We start from the raw sequence: 16,116 nt of genomic DNA on the forward strand, positions 1-16,116 counted from the left end.
TGCTTAAAAAAGGATGTTTATTTAATGAAACCAAAGTAAATCAGAAACAGCACCATTGCAGGACGATCTGGAATAAGCAGACTGATAGACTGAAGTGATGAGGATCTCAACACACTCCCTCCATGGGTTCAATTATATCTCCCACTGAAACAGAAAACACATTTACCCGCATTTTCCTAATGTAAATGTAAGTTTGTAAGTTAATGTAAGTTTTTGAGTAGAAAAAGCAAACAAGAGTCATTTCTCAAACATTTCTTGTTTGTGCTGTGTTTACGTTACCTGTGGTCAGGTGTGTGAATGTATCCTGTGCGGTATCGTTGGGTAGCGAGACACCCATGGCCTTTCTGATCCCATAAACACTGCACACGTCACCAGGGGTCACCTGACTGGTCAATTGGGCCAGGTTACCAGTAACTTTCTCCGCTACAATAAGAATGGTGGGGGTTAGAAGTAATCAAAACTGTGCAAAGTATATCTGCTTTTAAACAGCTGCTGAAACCCACAGGTCTGTTAATGTGCAACAACAATGACTCACTAAAACTCCTCGAGTAAGGAAAAACTAAAAAAAAAAAAAAAACGAGACTGGACAAATGTTAGTGTTAGTCTAGTATTATCTGAGCAGTGAACCAGTCATCAAAGGTCATATTGTGTTTGTGCGTACCAAGCTGCAGCTCTTTAGCAGTAGGAACCAGTAGGCAGATGATGTTTGGTGGCTGTTTGGCACTCAGTCTCTCTTTCTGAACCTTCTCCAGCTCCCTCAGCAACACTGTCGTCTCGTCCAGCTTCTGTTGGAAATGCTCTGCTTCTAAGGGAGGAAGAGATTTTTTTTTTTTTACTGAGATCAATCTGTTTGCTGTTAAATAGATGGGGAATGAGCTCACACGTGTGACTGATGCACTGCGTTACATTCCACTGCTGAGGATCATAATTAGTTCATCAAGCATAATAGACATAAAAGATGCATCTCAAGAGAAAAAAAACTGGAAAAACATGGGCCCTGGATTTTCATAGGTTCTGATCACATCTAAAACGACTAAACGGGATTTATCCATATTTCAAACTACACTAGCAGAAAAAGGAGATTCTCACCTTCTGTATTTAAGCTCTCAGGAAGCAGGTCAGGATTCAAACCCACAGAACTGAGGGCCGTCACACTGTCACCACTGCTGGGATCGGACGCAACAACCTACAGAGACATGCGCGAAAAGACGTGAAAAGGAGGGCATGGACTGACACCAGGCCAGAAATGTGCAGAAAATTTGGAGAAAACTTTCCGTAGCGCGGAAAACGCGTGCATGCTAGAAATAGAACCGACACCTATTTTTCGCACAACACGCAAGAGTAAAAATAGAATAGGAAACAATGTTTATATGTCATTTTGTACACAAATACATATTAATAAATTACATTTTGATGTTTGAAAGTCTAGGTTTTGACAAACTCCGATATCAATGTAATTTAAACATTATAATAATAATAATAATAAATGATTTATAATTGATAAGATTTTCAAATATTGCCATTATTTTTGCCTATATATAATTTCATGTCATTTTTATTTTTTAAACAATTGAGTCCTGGTGTCCACTACAGAGGTCATAGCATAACCTATGAATAATATATATATATTAGGTTTTTTTTCCCATTTGTATCTTATGCTCTTAACAATGTGATTACATGAAGAAGAAAAAAAAACCTTCTGGGCCTATATGGGATCTAAAGATAGGATAGGCTACAATAACAACAGTGTGTTTTCTGAGTGATGGTCCACCATCAGGCTAAATATAGGCTCTTTAAAGCTACACAAATTTTTTAAATGTTATTGAAATAAACAGACAGCCCACTTCCCTATTTTTCAGATTTTGGAAGATGTGTGATAAGAGTTTAAAATTGTTGTTGTAAGGGCAAGAGCAACACACTGCTAAACCAAATGTAGACTGTCCCTCTATGTCACCTGGCAGCAGCAACGCCGCATCAGACATGTTTCTGGTGTGCAAAGACACAGAAAACGCGATGCAGCCGCCACGCAACAAAAACGCCACGCGGCCAACGTGTCTCCGGCCTTAGACTGCTAAAAACTGTTGAACAGTAGCACCACCCTGCTAAAGTATGCAAGCTGAACCGCAGTCACACACAGATTAATGCTGCAGTATGTTCATGGACGACCCATGCTTACCTTTCCTTCTACGTCTACAGCACCCTCACACACATACATCAGTGTGAGTGAAGGAGGAAGTCAAAAAATGACAGGGGGGAGAGTGTGTTGGTGTGTGTCTGGGCAAATATTCTTTCCATTAGTGTGTGAAAGTTGGTTGATATTGTTGACACAGCTGCTGCAGAGCAGAGAGTCTGTGGTCCTGACGCTGCCTTTAAATACCAGGTTTGTGTTTTCATTTCAACTCAAGTGAGCTGTACTCTAGTATGCACTTTGTAGACATTTTAATCTCATTCTGAGGACATGAGAGTGTTTTACCTCAGCATCATCTGTTGTGTCTGCTTTTTCTGCAGGCTCTTCAATGAGCAGATTATCCTGAGGAAAACAAAAATCATCCTATCAAAACCAGAATTGATGTTTTAAGAGCAGATTTAAGTAAGCTGTCCCATTGAAATCATTCAAATGGATACAACACAGTATACATACAGTGGGGAGAACAAGTATTTGATTCACTGCCGATTTTGCAGGTTTTCCCACTTACAAAGCATGTACAAGTCTACAGCACAGCTTTAAAAATGATACATTGTGATTTTCATATCAATGTTTTAGATTCCTTCACTCACAGTTGAACAGTACCTATTGTGAGATTACAAATTTTATTAACATGGTTAATTTCATGTTTTAAATGGAGAAAGTCTGAAAACAGTAGGAGTTCCCAGCATGACACTCCTGACTGTCTTTTGAACCACACGGGAAAGCTATGCCTTTTCTGTTTCTCGTCGCACCGTGTGAAAATGCCTGTTTGATGTTAGAACAGCTGCTACTGTATGTTAATGTCTAAGACCATTTGCCTTGGAAGTTGGAGTTCCAGGGTCACATGCATTACCATTTGCTTTGTCTCAGTGTCTCCAGCTTCATGTAATCCCACCCTCTTTGAAATGTATAAATTAGAATGTAAGGTTCTTTTAAATCAGACTATCTGAGACTATCTTAGACTATCTTTGAGATGACTACAGCTACGCAATAAAGAACTTCTGCGTGTAAGATACCTCAAGAGTCTCCTGGTCTGTTGCGTGGAAGAATAAAAAACTTCACTACAGATGGTGCCGTGACCCGGATAGAGAAATCTTACCTGAATCCAGAAACTTAAACTTCAAGCAACAAAAGATTTCAACAGAGAATCTCAACTGAATCTTGAAAACTTCAAGCAGAACAAGATCTCAAAGCGGACTGAGTTCCAGAACAAGAACAAAAAGAACTTTTCTGACTGAGGTCCAGACTGAATCTTTTCATACAAGCAACGATTCGGTGAGTTTTCACTCTATTCAAAGAACCAGACCAGTACCAATTTGAGCCTCTGCGCCGTCAGAGAAAGAGTTACCAGACAGCTGTAGTGTTTTGATTAACTCAAGTTATCCTTTAAAAGTGGTCTTTTAAAGATGAAAGATATCCTCTAAACTTAGGGAAGATTAACATTACGTGTTAATATTTGGTGATAACCTCTGTTCACAGAGAAGGATTAGCATTTTTGTGCTAGTTATTGTGGTCTCATCCTCTAAAAGTTTTGGAAGGTGAAAGATTCTTTCCATTTTCTTTCAGGGAAGATTAGCGTAACATGCTAATAGTTTGTGTTTGTTTGTTGTTGTTTTGTGGTGTTACCCTCTAAAAATTACTTTAGAGATGAAAGTTTGATCCTCTGTACAAGCAGGGAAGATTAGCATAAAGTGCTAGTAATATTGTGGAATTCCTTTGGTCTACCAAAGAAGGTTTAACAGTATATCTGTGTAAACAAGTGTAGCCTCTGTTGATCAGAGAAAGTTAGTTGTTTTGTGTGATAAAAAAGAAACTCACAAAATGGTTGTGACAAATGCTAGGTTGATTCCTACAACTGAGAAAAGTGGCCTTGCCGCTCCATTGTGGTCAGATAGTGAATTTAAGTCATTGATAGGAGAGCACATGGACTCCATAGTGACTCAGTCAGTCAGAGTGAATTTGACAAAGAAATTTGGCATTCACCCAGAAAAAGTATGGTCGATGGAAGATTGTAAAAAAGTGCTTGGAGCAAGTATTCGCAAGAACAATGTGAAAGCCATTATCTGTTGTTACAAAGAATATAGTTTATCCATTGCACAGGAACAAGCTAGGTGTATTGCTAAGTTAAATGAACAGAACAAACAATTGCAGACTCAATTGTCCTGTTTCAAGACAAAGGTGGGCCATAACCAGGCCTCAGCCAAATGTAACACTGAAGACCAACAGTCAGATGAAACTTTTCCTGACTTACAAGCATTGTTTGAAAGAGATGTAGACATCCCATCAGTAACAGATAAGCATGTAAATTCAGTGAAGGTGTGTGCTGCTAGAAAAAGACAGCAGGGAATTGAACAGTCAGAAAGTGTCCCTTCCAGTGCTTCTGTTGTTCAAATCCAAACTGTTGCTACAACGCTCGGACCTAGAGACATAGAGCGACTGTCCCAGAGTTTACCGCCAGCACGCACACAGTTCACTGAATTTAGAAGAGCATTGGTCAGCAAAATGCGTCTCTACGACATGTCGTTAACAGAAATCACACAGTTAATGTCTCAAATTCTAACTGAATCTGAATTCAACAGTTTTGAGTCTGCTGTTACTTCTGAACTGCAACATGCCAGAAAAGATGAATCGAGAGAAGGTGTTCTGAAAATCCTAAAGAATATCCTAGGACCCAAGATAGATTGGTCTAGAATTACAAACTGTGTACAAAAGAAAGAAGAAACTGTGAATGAATATACTGAGAGGTTTTGTCAGTCAGCTGTAACGTACAGTGGAATAGTGGATGATTCTGAAAGTGTACTCAATGACAAAGGACCGCTGGTCCGCATCTGGTCAGATGGCCTTATAGCTGACTACAGAAGTGCTTTGCCATTTTTGGATCTGACTTGGTCTCACAGAACTCTTAGAAGTAACCTGGACAGGTTAACTGCTTGGGAAAGAGATTTTGATGTTAAGGCAAGAGTACAAATTGCAGCAGCTTCTTTTAAGGTCAGCACAGAAAACCCACAGAAACGTAAATGTCCAAAGAGAGAGGGCAGGTGTTATTACTGTGGTCAGCCGGGACATTGGAGCAGAGAGTGTAGAAAAAGCAGAAAGAATTTTAAAGAAGGCAACCTTTTTGCCCAACTTCTCAGTTTGCTTGCTACTCTGAAGCCGCCATTCCCCACGTCTTTAAACGGGTGGGGCAGCTTGTTGACGTGTTAACTATTTGGACTGTGAGTGCTTAATTTCCCCAGTAACTTACAACAGAGATAAAAAACTTATGTTTGTTTAACGGAACAAAAGGAAAGTGACTGTCTCAGCTTTTCCTTTGGGGGACTGCTTTAAGTAAACTCACAGCCTTAAATGTTATTCTACAGTACAGGCCTTTCATCAATAATAGTGTTAGGTCAGACTGTAAATGCCCACATGCAGTGTCCGCAATAATGAATGAAGCAAAAGTCAATTTTGTCACCTTTTCCCATTGGGGAAATTGGTTTAACTACCCTCACCCATTCTCACGTATGATGTCTACAACGACTGATGTTTTGTTAGAGGATGAAGGAAAAATAACTCATAATTGGGTTACGCAGATCAAAGTACACATGTCATAGGACAGGTCAAGCCATTAGAGCCTAAGTGGCATGTGCCCCATCAAGTAATGTTGATCGGCAGTATTGTGTCAAGGAAGAAAAAGCTTGGTATCATGTATCACAATGAAAATTGTTCTGCAAAGTTCTGCCCACTGACAGGGACATAAAAAGGACACGAACCAGTGAGGAACCCAAGGGAAGAACCGAAATGCCATATGCGTCGGGGGTCACCCCTTGGGCGAAGATTCCCTCATAGGCCTTCCCCATCCATTTAGTCTCATCCTCACCTCACTGTCTTCTTTAGGTGTCAAGAATTAAGAAATAGGGAAAGAGGGAACAATAGCAGACTCAGTGTTTACTCAGCAGGATACAACCCATGTCTTTGAAGAAATACTGCTCTCTTGTTTTCTTTTTCCTCTGTGCAGATACCACTTGATGGCTATCCCGAGACCCATACGCAAAGACGTCTTCACTTGCGTATGAAGACACCACTTCCAGAAAACAACGAGACCCACTGCCGAGCCAACTCTTACCAAAGTAAAGAAAGAAAAAAAAAAATACACAACGCAGAGAAAAGACTTACGGAACCTTCAGTCCATCAACATTATCAAGATTTAGTAACCACCAGGACATCGCACAATGTGAAGACTCCAGAATCCTTGTTTTGCTGGAAACGTTGCAGGCCACAGCCGAAGATGGCTGCATTGACTCACTTGTGCACAAACATGATGGTTAAACAGTCTTGATCTTTCAGCAAAAATTACACCAGATGTAACTGAAGTTTAATTCTTCCGTAAGAGCTTCACGGACCCTAATTGCATGTTTGTTTTCTGTGTCAGCATGCAATTACAGAAAAAGCAAACACAGAAAATGTGCCTGTAACTATCAAAAGTTACAAGAGTGAACTTGTAATCATTTAAATTTGTACATAATGTGAGAGTTTTTAGTACTCTCAAGAGGGGGAAATGTGAGATTACAAATTTTATTAACATGGTTAATTTCATGTTTTAAATGGAGAAAGTCTGAAAACAGTAGGAGTTCCCAGCATGACACTCCTGACTGTCTTTTGAACCACACGGGAAAGCTATGCCTTTTCTGTTTCTCGTCGCACCGTGTGAAAATGCCTGTTTGATGTTAGAACAGCTGCTACTGTATGTTAATGTCTAAGACCATTTGCCTTGGAAGTTGGAGTTCCAGGGTCACATGCATTACCATTTGCTTTGTCTCAGTGTCTCCAGCTTCATGTAATCCCACCCTCTTTGAAATGTATAAATTAGAATGTAAGGTTCTTTTAAATCAGACTATCTGAGACTATCTTAGACTATCTTTGAGATGACTACAGCTACGCAATAAAGAACTTCTGCGTGTAAGATACCTCAAGAGTCTCCTGGTCTGTTGCGTGGAAGAATAAAAAACTTCACTACACTATGATAAAAATGACAGACTTCTACATGCTTTGTAAGTGGGAAAATACTTGTTCTCCTCACTGTATATATTGACCAAAGACTTGCAGTAATGATGGTGTAGAGAGATTTCTTACAGTTGCTGTCTCTTTCAGTTGTTTCGAGTGCTCCCCACTGGTCAAAGCATCCAAGATATTATCTGCTAACCTGCTCATGTGCTCCTCCGATTTAGCAAGGAAATCTGCAATGCTACACACACACACACACACACATCCAAATTATAATGCTGGAATAGCAAGGGAGTGGTGGAAGGGTGTGAATCGGGCCTTTTGTCCTGCAGAACAGCAGCTTAACATAACACAAATGCATGTAGGTTAAAAACAGTTTTAAAGTGCTTCTTAGTCATAAAAATTCATGGGTATATTTCTTTATATGGCTGATTTCAAGCACACACACACACACACACACCTTTCAGATTCTGGCTGAGTGCTGTCCTCTCCATAGAAGGAGTAAATAAGATCGGAGTCCTCTTTGCTGATATTGGCAAAACTGGAGTCATATGTAGGAGCATATGAGCTGAATGGGCCATATAGGTAATTCATATAGGCAACTGCAAAAAAAAAAAAAAAAAAGATAAAGAGGCATGTGGATACTTTTACACATAATTTATGCTACACAGACTGATTCCAATAATAGTAGGTAGATTTTTTACAATGTTTCAATAAGTAACTGCCAAAGCCAGCAGTTAGACTCTAATGAACTGTGGGTTTCACCTTTTTAGACATTGTAAGTGTCCATGATCTCACCTCGTGGGGCTTCATTCTTAGTTCCCCTCCAACTTATTTAAATCTAAGGGTACTCTAAATTTCTGTAAATTAAAAGCAACTAAAATAAGTACAATAAAAATATCAAAAGTTTTAGGTCTTAAAAGACCTGGTCTAGAAATTTCCAGGTCTTTTAAGATTAGGCTATATTACCATATATACATCAAGGTTTTCCAACACTGTGAGAGATTTATAAAAGACGGTCTAAACCTAATGCACTGCTCACTCCAAAACAGTTAGTTTTGAAACTACGTGGTACAAATCTTTAACTTGACTCTTTAGTTGATCAAAATTTAATGGTTTAGAGTTTTACCTTTTCCCATGTCCCCAAGTGAGCAATGCCCATGAAAACCCTCACTAGGATGCTGCGAGCGAGTGGTTAAAGCAGTGCTGTGTGGCTGCTTACCAAATCCCTGGCTTCTTAAAATGGAAGGCTATGATATTTTTCTGCCTAACCCTCACAATCTGCGGTATCATTCATGTCACAGTATGGGACAAGAAGTCCTACATTTTTATATTTAGGGATTAAAATATGAACAAAAACAGCAAAACTTAGCAAGCACCACAGACAACTGACAGATAAAAAAACAAAACAGATGAGTAGAAACTATAGCCCACTGACTTTTTTTTCTATTTGACAGCAGGAACAATTAGATTTTTCTGGCACATAATATTACATTCCTCTGGCAGTTGAACACTAAGCATTCAAACAGAGATTATAACACACCCTTTCCCGTGATCTTCTCCGCATGACTGAAAGGAAGGCCAAAGACTGAAGCCCATTGCTAATTGAAACATTTTATTCATCAAGTCACTTTTCCAGGAAAACGAATAAGAGAGTAGTACTGGTTTGAACGGAGCGGTTAAGACTGATACAAAGTGAGATTCAAGTTAGTGACAGAGTGAAGAGTGAATGTATAATACCTGGAGTGAGCATGTTTCTCTTGTCCTCTTTGAAACCCTGAAGGGTGTTTATTCCAGACTGCAATCTACCTCCCATCATTCCCAATTTGACTGGGCAGTATCCTGGATCTGGCATGGAAGCATAAGATACATGTTTTGTACACATGTCTAACATTTGCTTGTTTGTTTTCTTTAACACTCAAAGTCACAAACCTCCAGGGCTCAGGTCAGCGGGGTTCAGGATTCCCAGAGTGGTTGAGCCATCAGGCGTCCTTCTCTCAAACTCCAGCTGCTCATGAGAAAAGCACAGAACTGTTTTCTGACATGCTTTGTGAATGATCTCACATGTGAATGCTGTACAGCAACAGATGGTTCATGTTCCCTGGTGTTTTACTCCTACCTCACTCTGCAGACGTCTGTTTGAGAGTTTCCCTCCAGAATCCTCAACGATCTTCTTGATCTCCTCCAGGTCTTTCTCTGCTTGGCTCTTCTGAGCATCCTCCTTACTGTCTCTGTTACACAAACATTGGTGAAATTCTGAATGTATTTGTGTTATTGGTAATACTCCTGCTTTCGAGTAAATCTCCACGTATGAGACATATCATTCCTGAAACAGAGCAGTCAGAGCAGTGATTGGATAAATTATGAATAATGTCATAATAGAGAAGTGTGTGGTCTTTGTGGGCCTGTTCTCAAGCCTCTACCGGACCCTGCTGACTAGCGTGCAGGAAGATGATTCATCCTCCCTGAAAAGATACAAAATGTGTGTCTGTGTGTATCTCGTTGGCTACAGATGGCCTACAAGTCACAACATGTTTAAGCATTCCAAGACTCTGTCCCACTGCAACAGCCAAGTCGATTTACGTAGGCAAGCAACAAAAAGAGAGCGTAAATAGAGAAAGACAGTGAACACCCAGGCAACACCTTGGAATGTCTCACTGGCTTCAGTATAGCAGCAGAAGCCTTGAATCCAGCGACAAAGCCAATATGAATAGCTGCACAGTTAGGAAAACTGGAGAAAAGCTTTTTTTTACAGACCACATGACCCCTTTAAGTAAAGTCACGCTATTTTTTTCCCAGGCAGACGATATTTATTTATTTATTTATATCTTATTTCACCATGATATCACCGTGATTAAGATCTGGTATTAACCTTCTGAATTGAAAACTATTTCCAGCCATGAATATTTTATGGATAAAGGTGTATTTTGCATAACATATTAAAATGTAATATTTTAGATCTCAATGTGGAGAAGAAGAAAATGTACCCTATGAGGTTTATCTAGAATGCCTATTTCCACTGAGGTAAAAGCTGTTGAGACAAGTTTTTGCACGTTGTGTGCGTCTTTGATTTGCTCATGTCACTTAAATCAGTCGTAGTCAGACTTTCAGTCTTAAACCATGCGTTATGTCGAAGTAACCTGCCAACTTGCGAGAAAACTGCAAGCATTTTCACTCTCATTTGGAAGCGTTTCATATCCTGCCTGTGATTAAATGAACCATTATTTTAAGAATTATTCTGGAGGAGAAAAAAAAAGAGGGAACAGAATTCTTCACTTTCAAATCACCATAGGGATCAGACTAACTGAGAAAGGAAGTTTCACCCAACTCTCAACTGAACTGACCTTTGATGACTTTTAAGGCCTATTCACATTATGAACAATAACTAAACCCATAAAGTTTTAAAAATTGTAATACTAATTGGAGAATAATGGATTTCACATTTTCAAATCCATTCAGTCGATTTTCTGATATTTAGAAGAATATCAGTAACCAGACAGCTTCTGATCCCATTGACTTCCATAGTATGAAAAAAATATATAATATGGAAGTCAATGGGACCAGAAATTCTGTCCAGAAAGTCTGGTTACTGATATTCTGGATGCCAGCCCGAACCCTGCCCACAGCATTTTTTGGTCGGGAAGTTCGGTCTGGACTCGATCCATTGAGGAGTAGTTATGATCAGTAAAACAATGGTCACTGGTCAGGCCAATCAAATTGCCAGGGCGGGCTTTATACGATGATGGACAGATGATCTGCAGGTACGTAATCATCACATAATCAAAAAGAGCGCTTGGTTTGAACTGGTTTACAACAAAGATGACTACAGCTGGAGAATTGAGATGTATAGATTCCGCTATCACACCTGTTTTAGAAGAAATCGACAGCGCATTAATTTTAAAAGACGAACAGAGAACTGTAATAAAGGCATTGATCGATCGTCAAGATTTGTTTGCCGTCCTTCCTACAGGATTCGGCAAAAGTTTAATTTATCAGCTGGCTCCGATGATCTCGAAGAAGATTTGATGTAATGAAAACCCAGTTGTCATTGTGGTTTCTCCTTTGGTCGCACTCAAGTAAAAGAAGCAACTGAAATGAGCATCACGGCGATGCATCTCATGCCAAAGAATATGAGTATGACGAAGTCAAGGCTAGAATATCGGCTAAATGGATTCGATTATGGTAAAACCCAGCTGTTTAACTCTGGGGGAGTAGTAAAATGACCCTATTTACAAAAAAAGTGAAGTATCCCATTAACATAACTGCAGTGTGAAATTCCAACTGGTGCAGAGGCTAATATAGTTTTAAGTTTTGTTCTTGGTGTGAACCGGCCTTTAATCTAGACAAACTAGTAATAGATAAGAAGTTAAAAATGTGATTCATACCTTGGAGTATCTTTATTGCCTACACGGGGTGATTGCGAGTTGTCACTTGTGTCCATGACCGACGAGTTCTCTTTGGCAGCGTCAGACGTCCCACCATCCTCGTCTCCATCCTCTGCTGAACGACTGCTGGACGTCTGCAGGCCAGCCATAAACTCTATGCTCTGCTTTAAACTGTCCAGTCTCTCCTAAATGCACAAAGAAAAGTTCATTTTCATGTTCAACTTTTCCAGTTTGATAGATCTGAATAGGTATAACTGAACAACATTCTACTACAACAACAACACGAATAATGGGATCATATTGTGCATGGCACATCAGCGCCCTCTGGTGCGAAAACTAATTTTTAAAAGAAAATTATGAAAATGACTAAATTTCGTTTCAACAACTATACCTCTAGAATGTAACTACATCTAATACAAGTTCCAATACAATTTTCCAGTTTTTCTTCTACTCACTGTGCTCAGAATCTTCATGCCAGAGTGAAGGAGTTTCTTTGCTGCTTTGTAGAAAATCGTCTCTGGTTTGTTGTAGATCATAGCGTTCTCACACATCACTCTGAAATCCAGCTGTGGGGAGAACAGCACAGCATCACCTCATCAGTTGTCCAAGTCTAAATGGCCATTATCAATCGAGGCTTCATGAGGCATCCATCTGAGGCCTTCCTGCTCTCTAACGTATAGAAACCTTATCCAATTTTAACACGGGTCCGAGCTCTTTCCTGAATGTAACCCTTCTTTTTCCAAGTATATTTCTCTGAACTTTTCTTTTTTGGTAATATCTCCACTATCTTTCTTTCTACAAATGTCCCACTTGCTCACTTTCTCTCCTCCCCCAGTGATTTGGTGCTCAGCTGATAGGTCTGATCCACTTTGTTTTTCTCTTATTTACACAGCCAGGACTATAGCCGCTTTTGTACCGTCAGGTCGAACGGTTCTCATTGCGTAACCGTTCCATTCCATGCCGCACCGGGCCAGCTGGTACGATTATGGTTTCATTCATTTTCCACTGTGGGGCTGATAGCGGCCACTCTTTGAAATGTAATACAAATGGGTCAGTCGTTGCCTTAGTAACACGTGGTTTACTGATGATATGAGATGTAAATAGCGACCGCGTTATGGTGAATGGTCAGCTATTGCTTTTCATTTTATTATTGCTTTGTTTACTTCAGTCAAATAGCACGCTTAACCAGCTACAAACTGGTAGCCAGGCAACAGACAAGTGACCAATCTTGACTGGCGACGTCATTTCACGGATTCTAACAGCACGGTTCGGCGCGGGTAGCCATTCGTGCTGAGAATTCTGGGCCGAGAAGGCTCAAGTGGAAACACAACTGGAACCGTTCCTTCCCATCTTAAAAACCGTTCGGACTTATGGTGGAAAAGCGGCTTATGTAAACCTCATAGACAGTAAAAGAAAAGGACAGAGCGACCAGATTGATTTCAATGGAGAACATTGAAACCTGTTAAAAGTTGATAGCAGATTCTCTATGGGCTTCTCCCTCAACTTCATGCCTCCACGTCCACCTGATTGCCTGCGAGCTTCTCCTCCTGTCTATAAGGTCATTTCTGTACTGTGCGATGGAGAGACATTTGTTATGACGCAATCGTTAGCCTATTTTTTACAAAAACTGATTCTACTGGGCCATAACGGTAATGGAAACTTTTATATATTGTCGTGTTTCTTCAGAAATAAATAATGTGCAAATGGAGTCTTTGGACGGCTCAGATGTAAAGTTTTTTGCATGAGAGTCAATGGAATGCTAACAGCAGGTGAAGTTCTGCTACAATGGCGGCTCCCGCGAGGCTTCAACTTCCGGCTCAGAAATTGCTAACTGCACCTAAAGGCTGATTAATACTTCTGCGTCGGACCAAAGGCGTATCCTCTATGCTGTAGGCTACTTGTCGGTATTCATTTATACTTCTGCGCCGTTGTCCGCGTTGACGATTACAATTACACATGCAGAGGAAGCATTTGAAAACCGAGAGAGGGGTTCTAGCAGACAAATCACAGATCTTGCGGTCCGCAAAGAATTGACGAATTGTTACATTTTTGGAGGGGTCAAATCATGGTACACCATAGGCTACGCGTGCTACACACAGTCTACGATGTAGCTACGGTGTGAGTTCACCGCAGAGGTAGTGTGAATGCCAGTCTGTGTCCTAGTGATGGATCCTAGTGATGTGATGATCACATTACCTTGAGCTCCTCAAGTGACTGGTATTGTTCCCTCTTCACTTTCTCCTTCATAGTGCTGAAGTCCATGGGTCTCTTTATAATGAGAGAGTATCCTGGGGCAATCAGGTCCGTCACAGGGAATGAGAAGAATGCACTAGGGTCCTTTCTGCAGTAAACAGCAGCGTTCAGCTCTCATTCACATTAATTACAAACAGGAGGGTTTTTTTTGTTTGTTTTTTAAGCTCAGCACTGTAGTTATATATTAAGTTATACACTACGTACAGTTCAAAAGTTTGGAGTCGGTAAGTTTGAAGTTTCTCTTTAAAAGAAATGAACACATTTATTCAGCAATAACATATTAAAAGAATCAAAAGTGACAGTAAAGAAATGTATAATGTTACAAAAGACTTCCATATTGTTTGGAACTTTCTATTCATCAAAGAATCCCAACAAAATGTATCACGGTTTCAACAAAAAAAAAAGCAAAAGTGTTTTGAACATTGATAATAATCATTAATGTTTTTTGAGAAGCAAATCAGCATATTAGAAGGATTTCTGAAGGATAATACGACACTGAAGACTGTAATGATGCTGAAGTATTTAAAAAAATGAAAAGAGCTATTTTCATTTGAAATATTTCACAATCTTTCTGTTTTTACTGCATTTTTTTATAAAATAAATGCAGCCTTGGTGAGCATTTTAACAAAGTTCGAAAACACCAAAAAAAAAAAAAAATCTTACCGACTCCCAAATCTTTCAACAGTACTGTACATTAGTCTTATGAATCCACAACTTGTCCTCATGTTAGCCAGCCCTACCTCTGTAGTTGTCGGATGAGCTGACTCAGGGCCTCCTGTAGAGGCGTCTGCTCTTTTTCTGAGGAATTATAAAATCCATAATCAAAAGAAAATCAGCACAAGGCAAGCACACAATCCTTCAAAACAATAGCATCAAAAATAGATGAATCCTAAACCCTGAGAGGGTGCACTGCTTTACCTTCCATTCTGGCAAGTGAGAGGGTGAGAGGCTTGTCCTGGGAAACATCGGAGCGAGCAGGAGTTCTGCTCTGTTCATCCCAGTCTGGATCCACAGAGTCTGTGCCCTTCCTTTTTTTGGTCATCTATGAGACAGATTCATTGCTTCGGATGTAGTAATCACATAAACAGCTCAAGAAAATCACAAGCCAAAAACAGTTTTCATTTCTCACCTTTTTCTTTTTGTCAGCCGGCGACACTGGAGGACTGGCTCTGTCCTTCTCGTCCTTCTTTTTCTTCTTCTTTTTCTTGTTGTGTTTGTCGTAATCTACCTGGTCGTCATGAACACTCTCAAGGCTAGGGCTGCCTGTGGTGACTTCATTCCCAGCCACTTTTAACACCAGCTTCAGAGGACGCTCTGTGAACTCTTCAATGCCAGAAACACAAACAACATTGAACAACTGATTCATCCAATGTCTCTCTTTAGGTGCTATATTAATAACCTAACCTAATTAATACAGAAAACCTTAATATATTATTTAGTATGTCATTGTTATAACCAATAAATAGCTGCCTCTTTTACATTTACATATAATCATTTAGCATACGTTTATATCTAAAGTGGCTTAACGTTACATATTAGGAGAGCAATAAAAGCAATTAAAAATAACAATAGGACAACAATATAATATGCAAGTGCTGTGACTTTTGAGAAGAATTGTACTTCTCACATAACAAACTATGTCTACGAGAACTTGAGAAGTATAACTCTTCTCAAAAGAAAAAGCTATTTATTAGTAACGTTAATAACACCAAACTCAGCTCTGTAGCCTTTGAATTAAGCTAACGTTATTGAGAAACCACACATTACTCTATTCGTTGTGGACATCAGATAGTAGGCTGCAACTCAACCACTGACAGAATCTAGAATCTGAGTGCTGTTTCATAGTGCCTGCTGTTACTAGCACAGTGTTAGTTTATAATGCTACTTAAAACAGGCTTTCAGCCTACAGAAAAATCTATATTCTCCAGCCTGCTTAATGAATCGTGATTAACCTACCGTCGTGTGTGTGCTTCTCTGATTTGTGTTTCTTATGCTTTTTGCCCATTATTTAAAGTAAAGCCGGTGGTTGAGTCAGGTCAGTGCTTGACCAGTCTGCTCTTTGTTTTGTGTCGGTAACGTTACTCTGGTACTCGGTTAACACTTCAGAGCGCCTCTCACGGAGCTAACGTTACAGGACTCAAACAGCGGCGTCTAGTGTTCGGGGGTGTAACCTACACTTAACACCACGAAATCATGTTTACGTCCTGATTTGTCAAAACTGACTATAAAATAACTGATTGAAATGAGTTTACATTAAAAAAAAAACATTTTGGAAAAACACGAGGAAAGAAACAGCCCGAGGTAAAA

General features: G+C 39.7%; 1 protein-coding gene across 2 annotated transcripts; it reads right to left on the reverse strand.

Annotated features, from left to right (window-relative positions):
- Positions 1-15,921, reverse strand: brd7 (bromodomain containing 7). Of its 2 annotated transcripts, none has more exons than XM_039657266.2 (17): positions 15,766-15,921; positions 14,939-15,132; positions 14,728-14,851; positions 14,550-14,607; positions 13,753-13,897; positions 12,012-12,122; positions 11,557-11,741; positions 9,291-9,402; positions 9,104-9,179; positions 8,912-9,019; positions 7,632-7,773; positions 7,301-7,412; positions 2,474-2,530; positions 1,090-1,186; positions 662-802; positions 280-423; positions 1-144 (listed from the first exon to the last, which is right to left on the reverse strand). In XM_039657266.2, the coding sequence occupies exons 1-17, from the start codon at positions 15,812-15,814 to the stop codon at positions 107-109; spliced, it is 1,893 nt and encodes a 630-aa protein (XP_039513200.1). In that variant the 5' UTR covers positions 15,815-15,921; the 3' UTR covers positions 1-106. The 2 variants fall into 2 exon arrangements, with proteins under 2 accessions (XP_039513200.1, XP_039513191.1); XM_039657257.2 differs by having other exon boundaries at positions 662-805.
- Between the last annotated feature and the right edge of the window lie 195 nt (positions 15,922-16,116).

Source organism: Pimephales promelas, chromosome 1 (genome assembly GCF_988280905.1).
Source record: "Pimephales promelas chromosome 1, fPimPro1.hap1.1, whole genome shotgun sequence".
In the NCBI taxonomy this organism is placed as follows: Eukaryota; Metazoa; Chordata; class Actinopteri; order Cypriniformes; family Leuciscidae; genus Pimephales; species Pimephales promelas.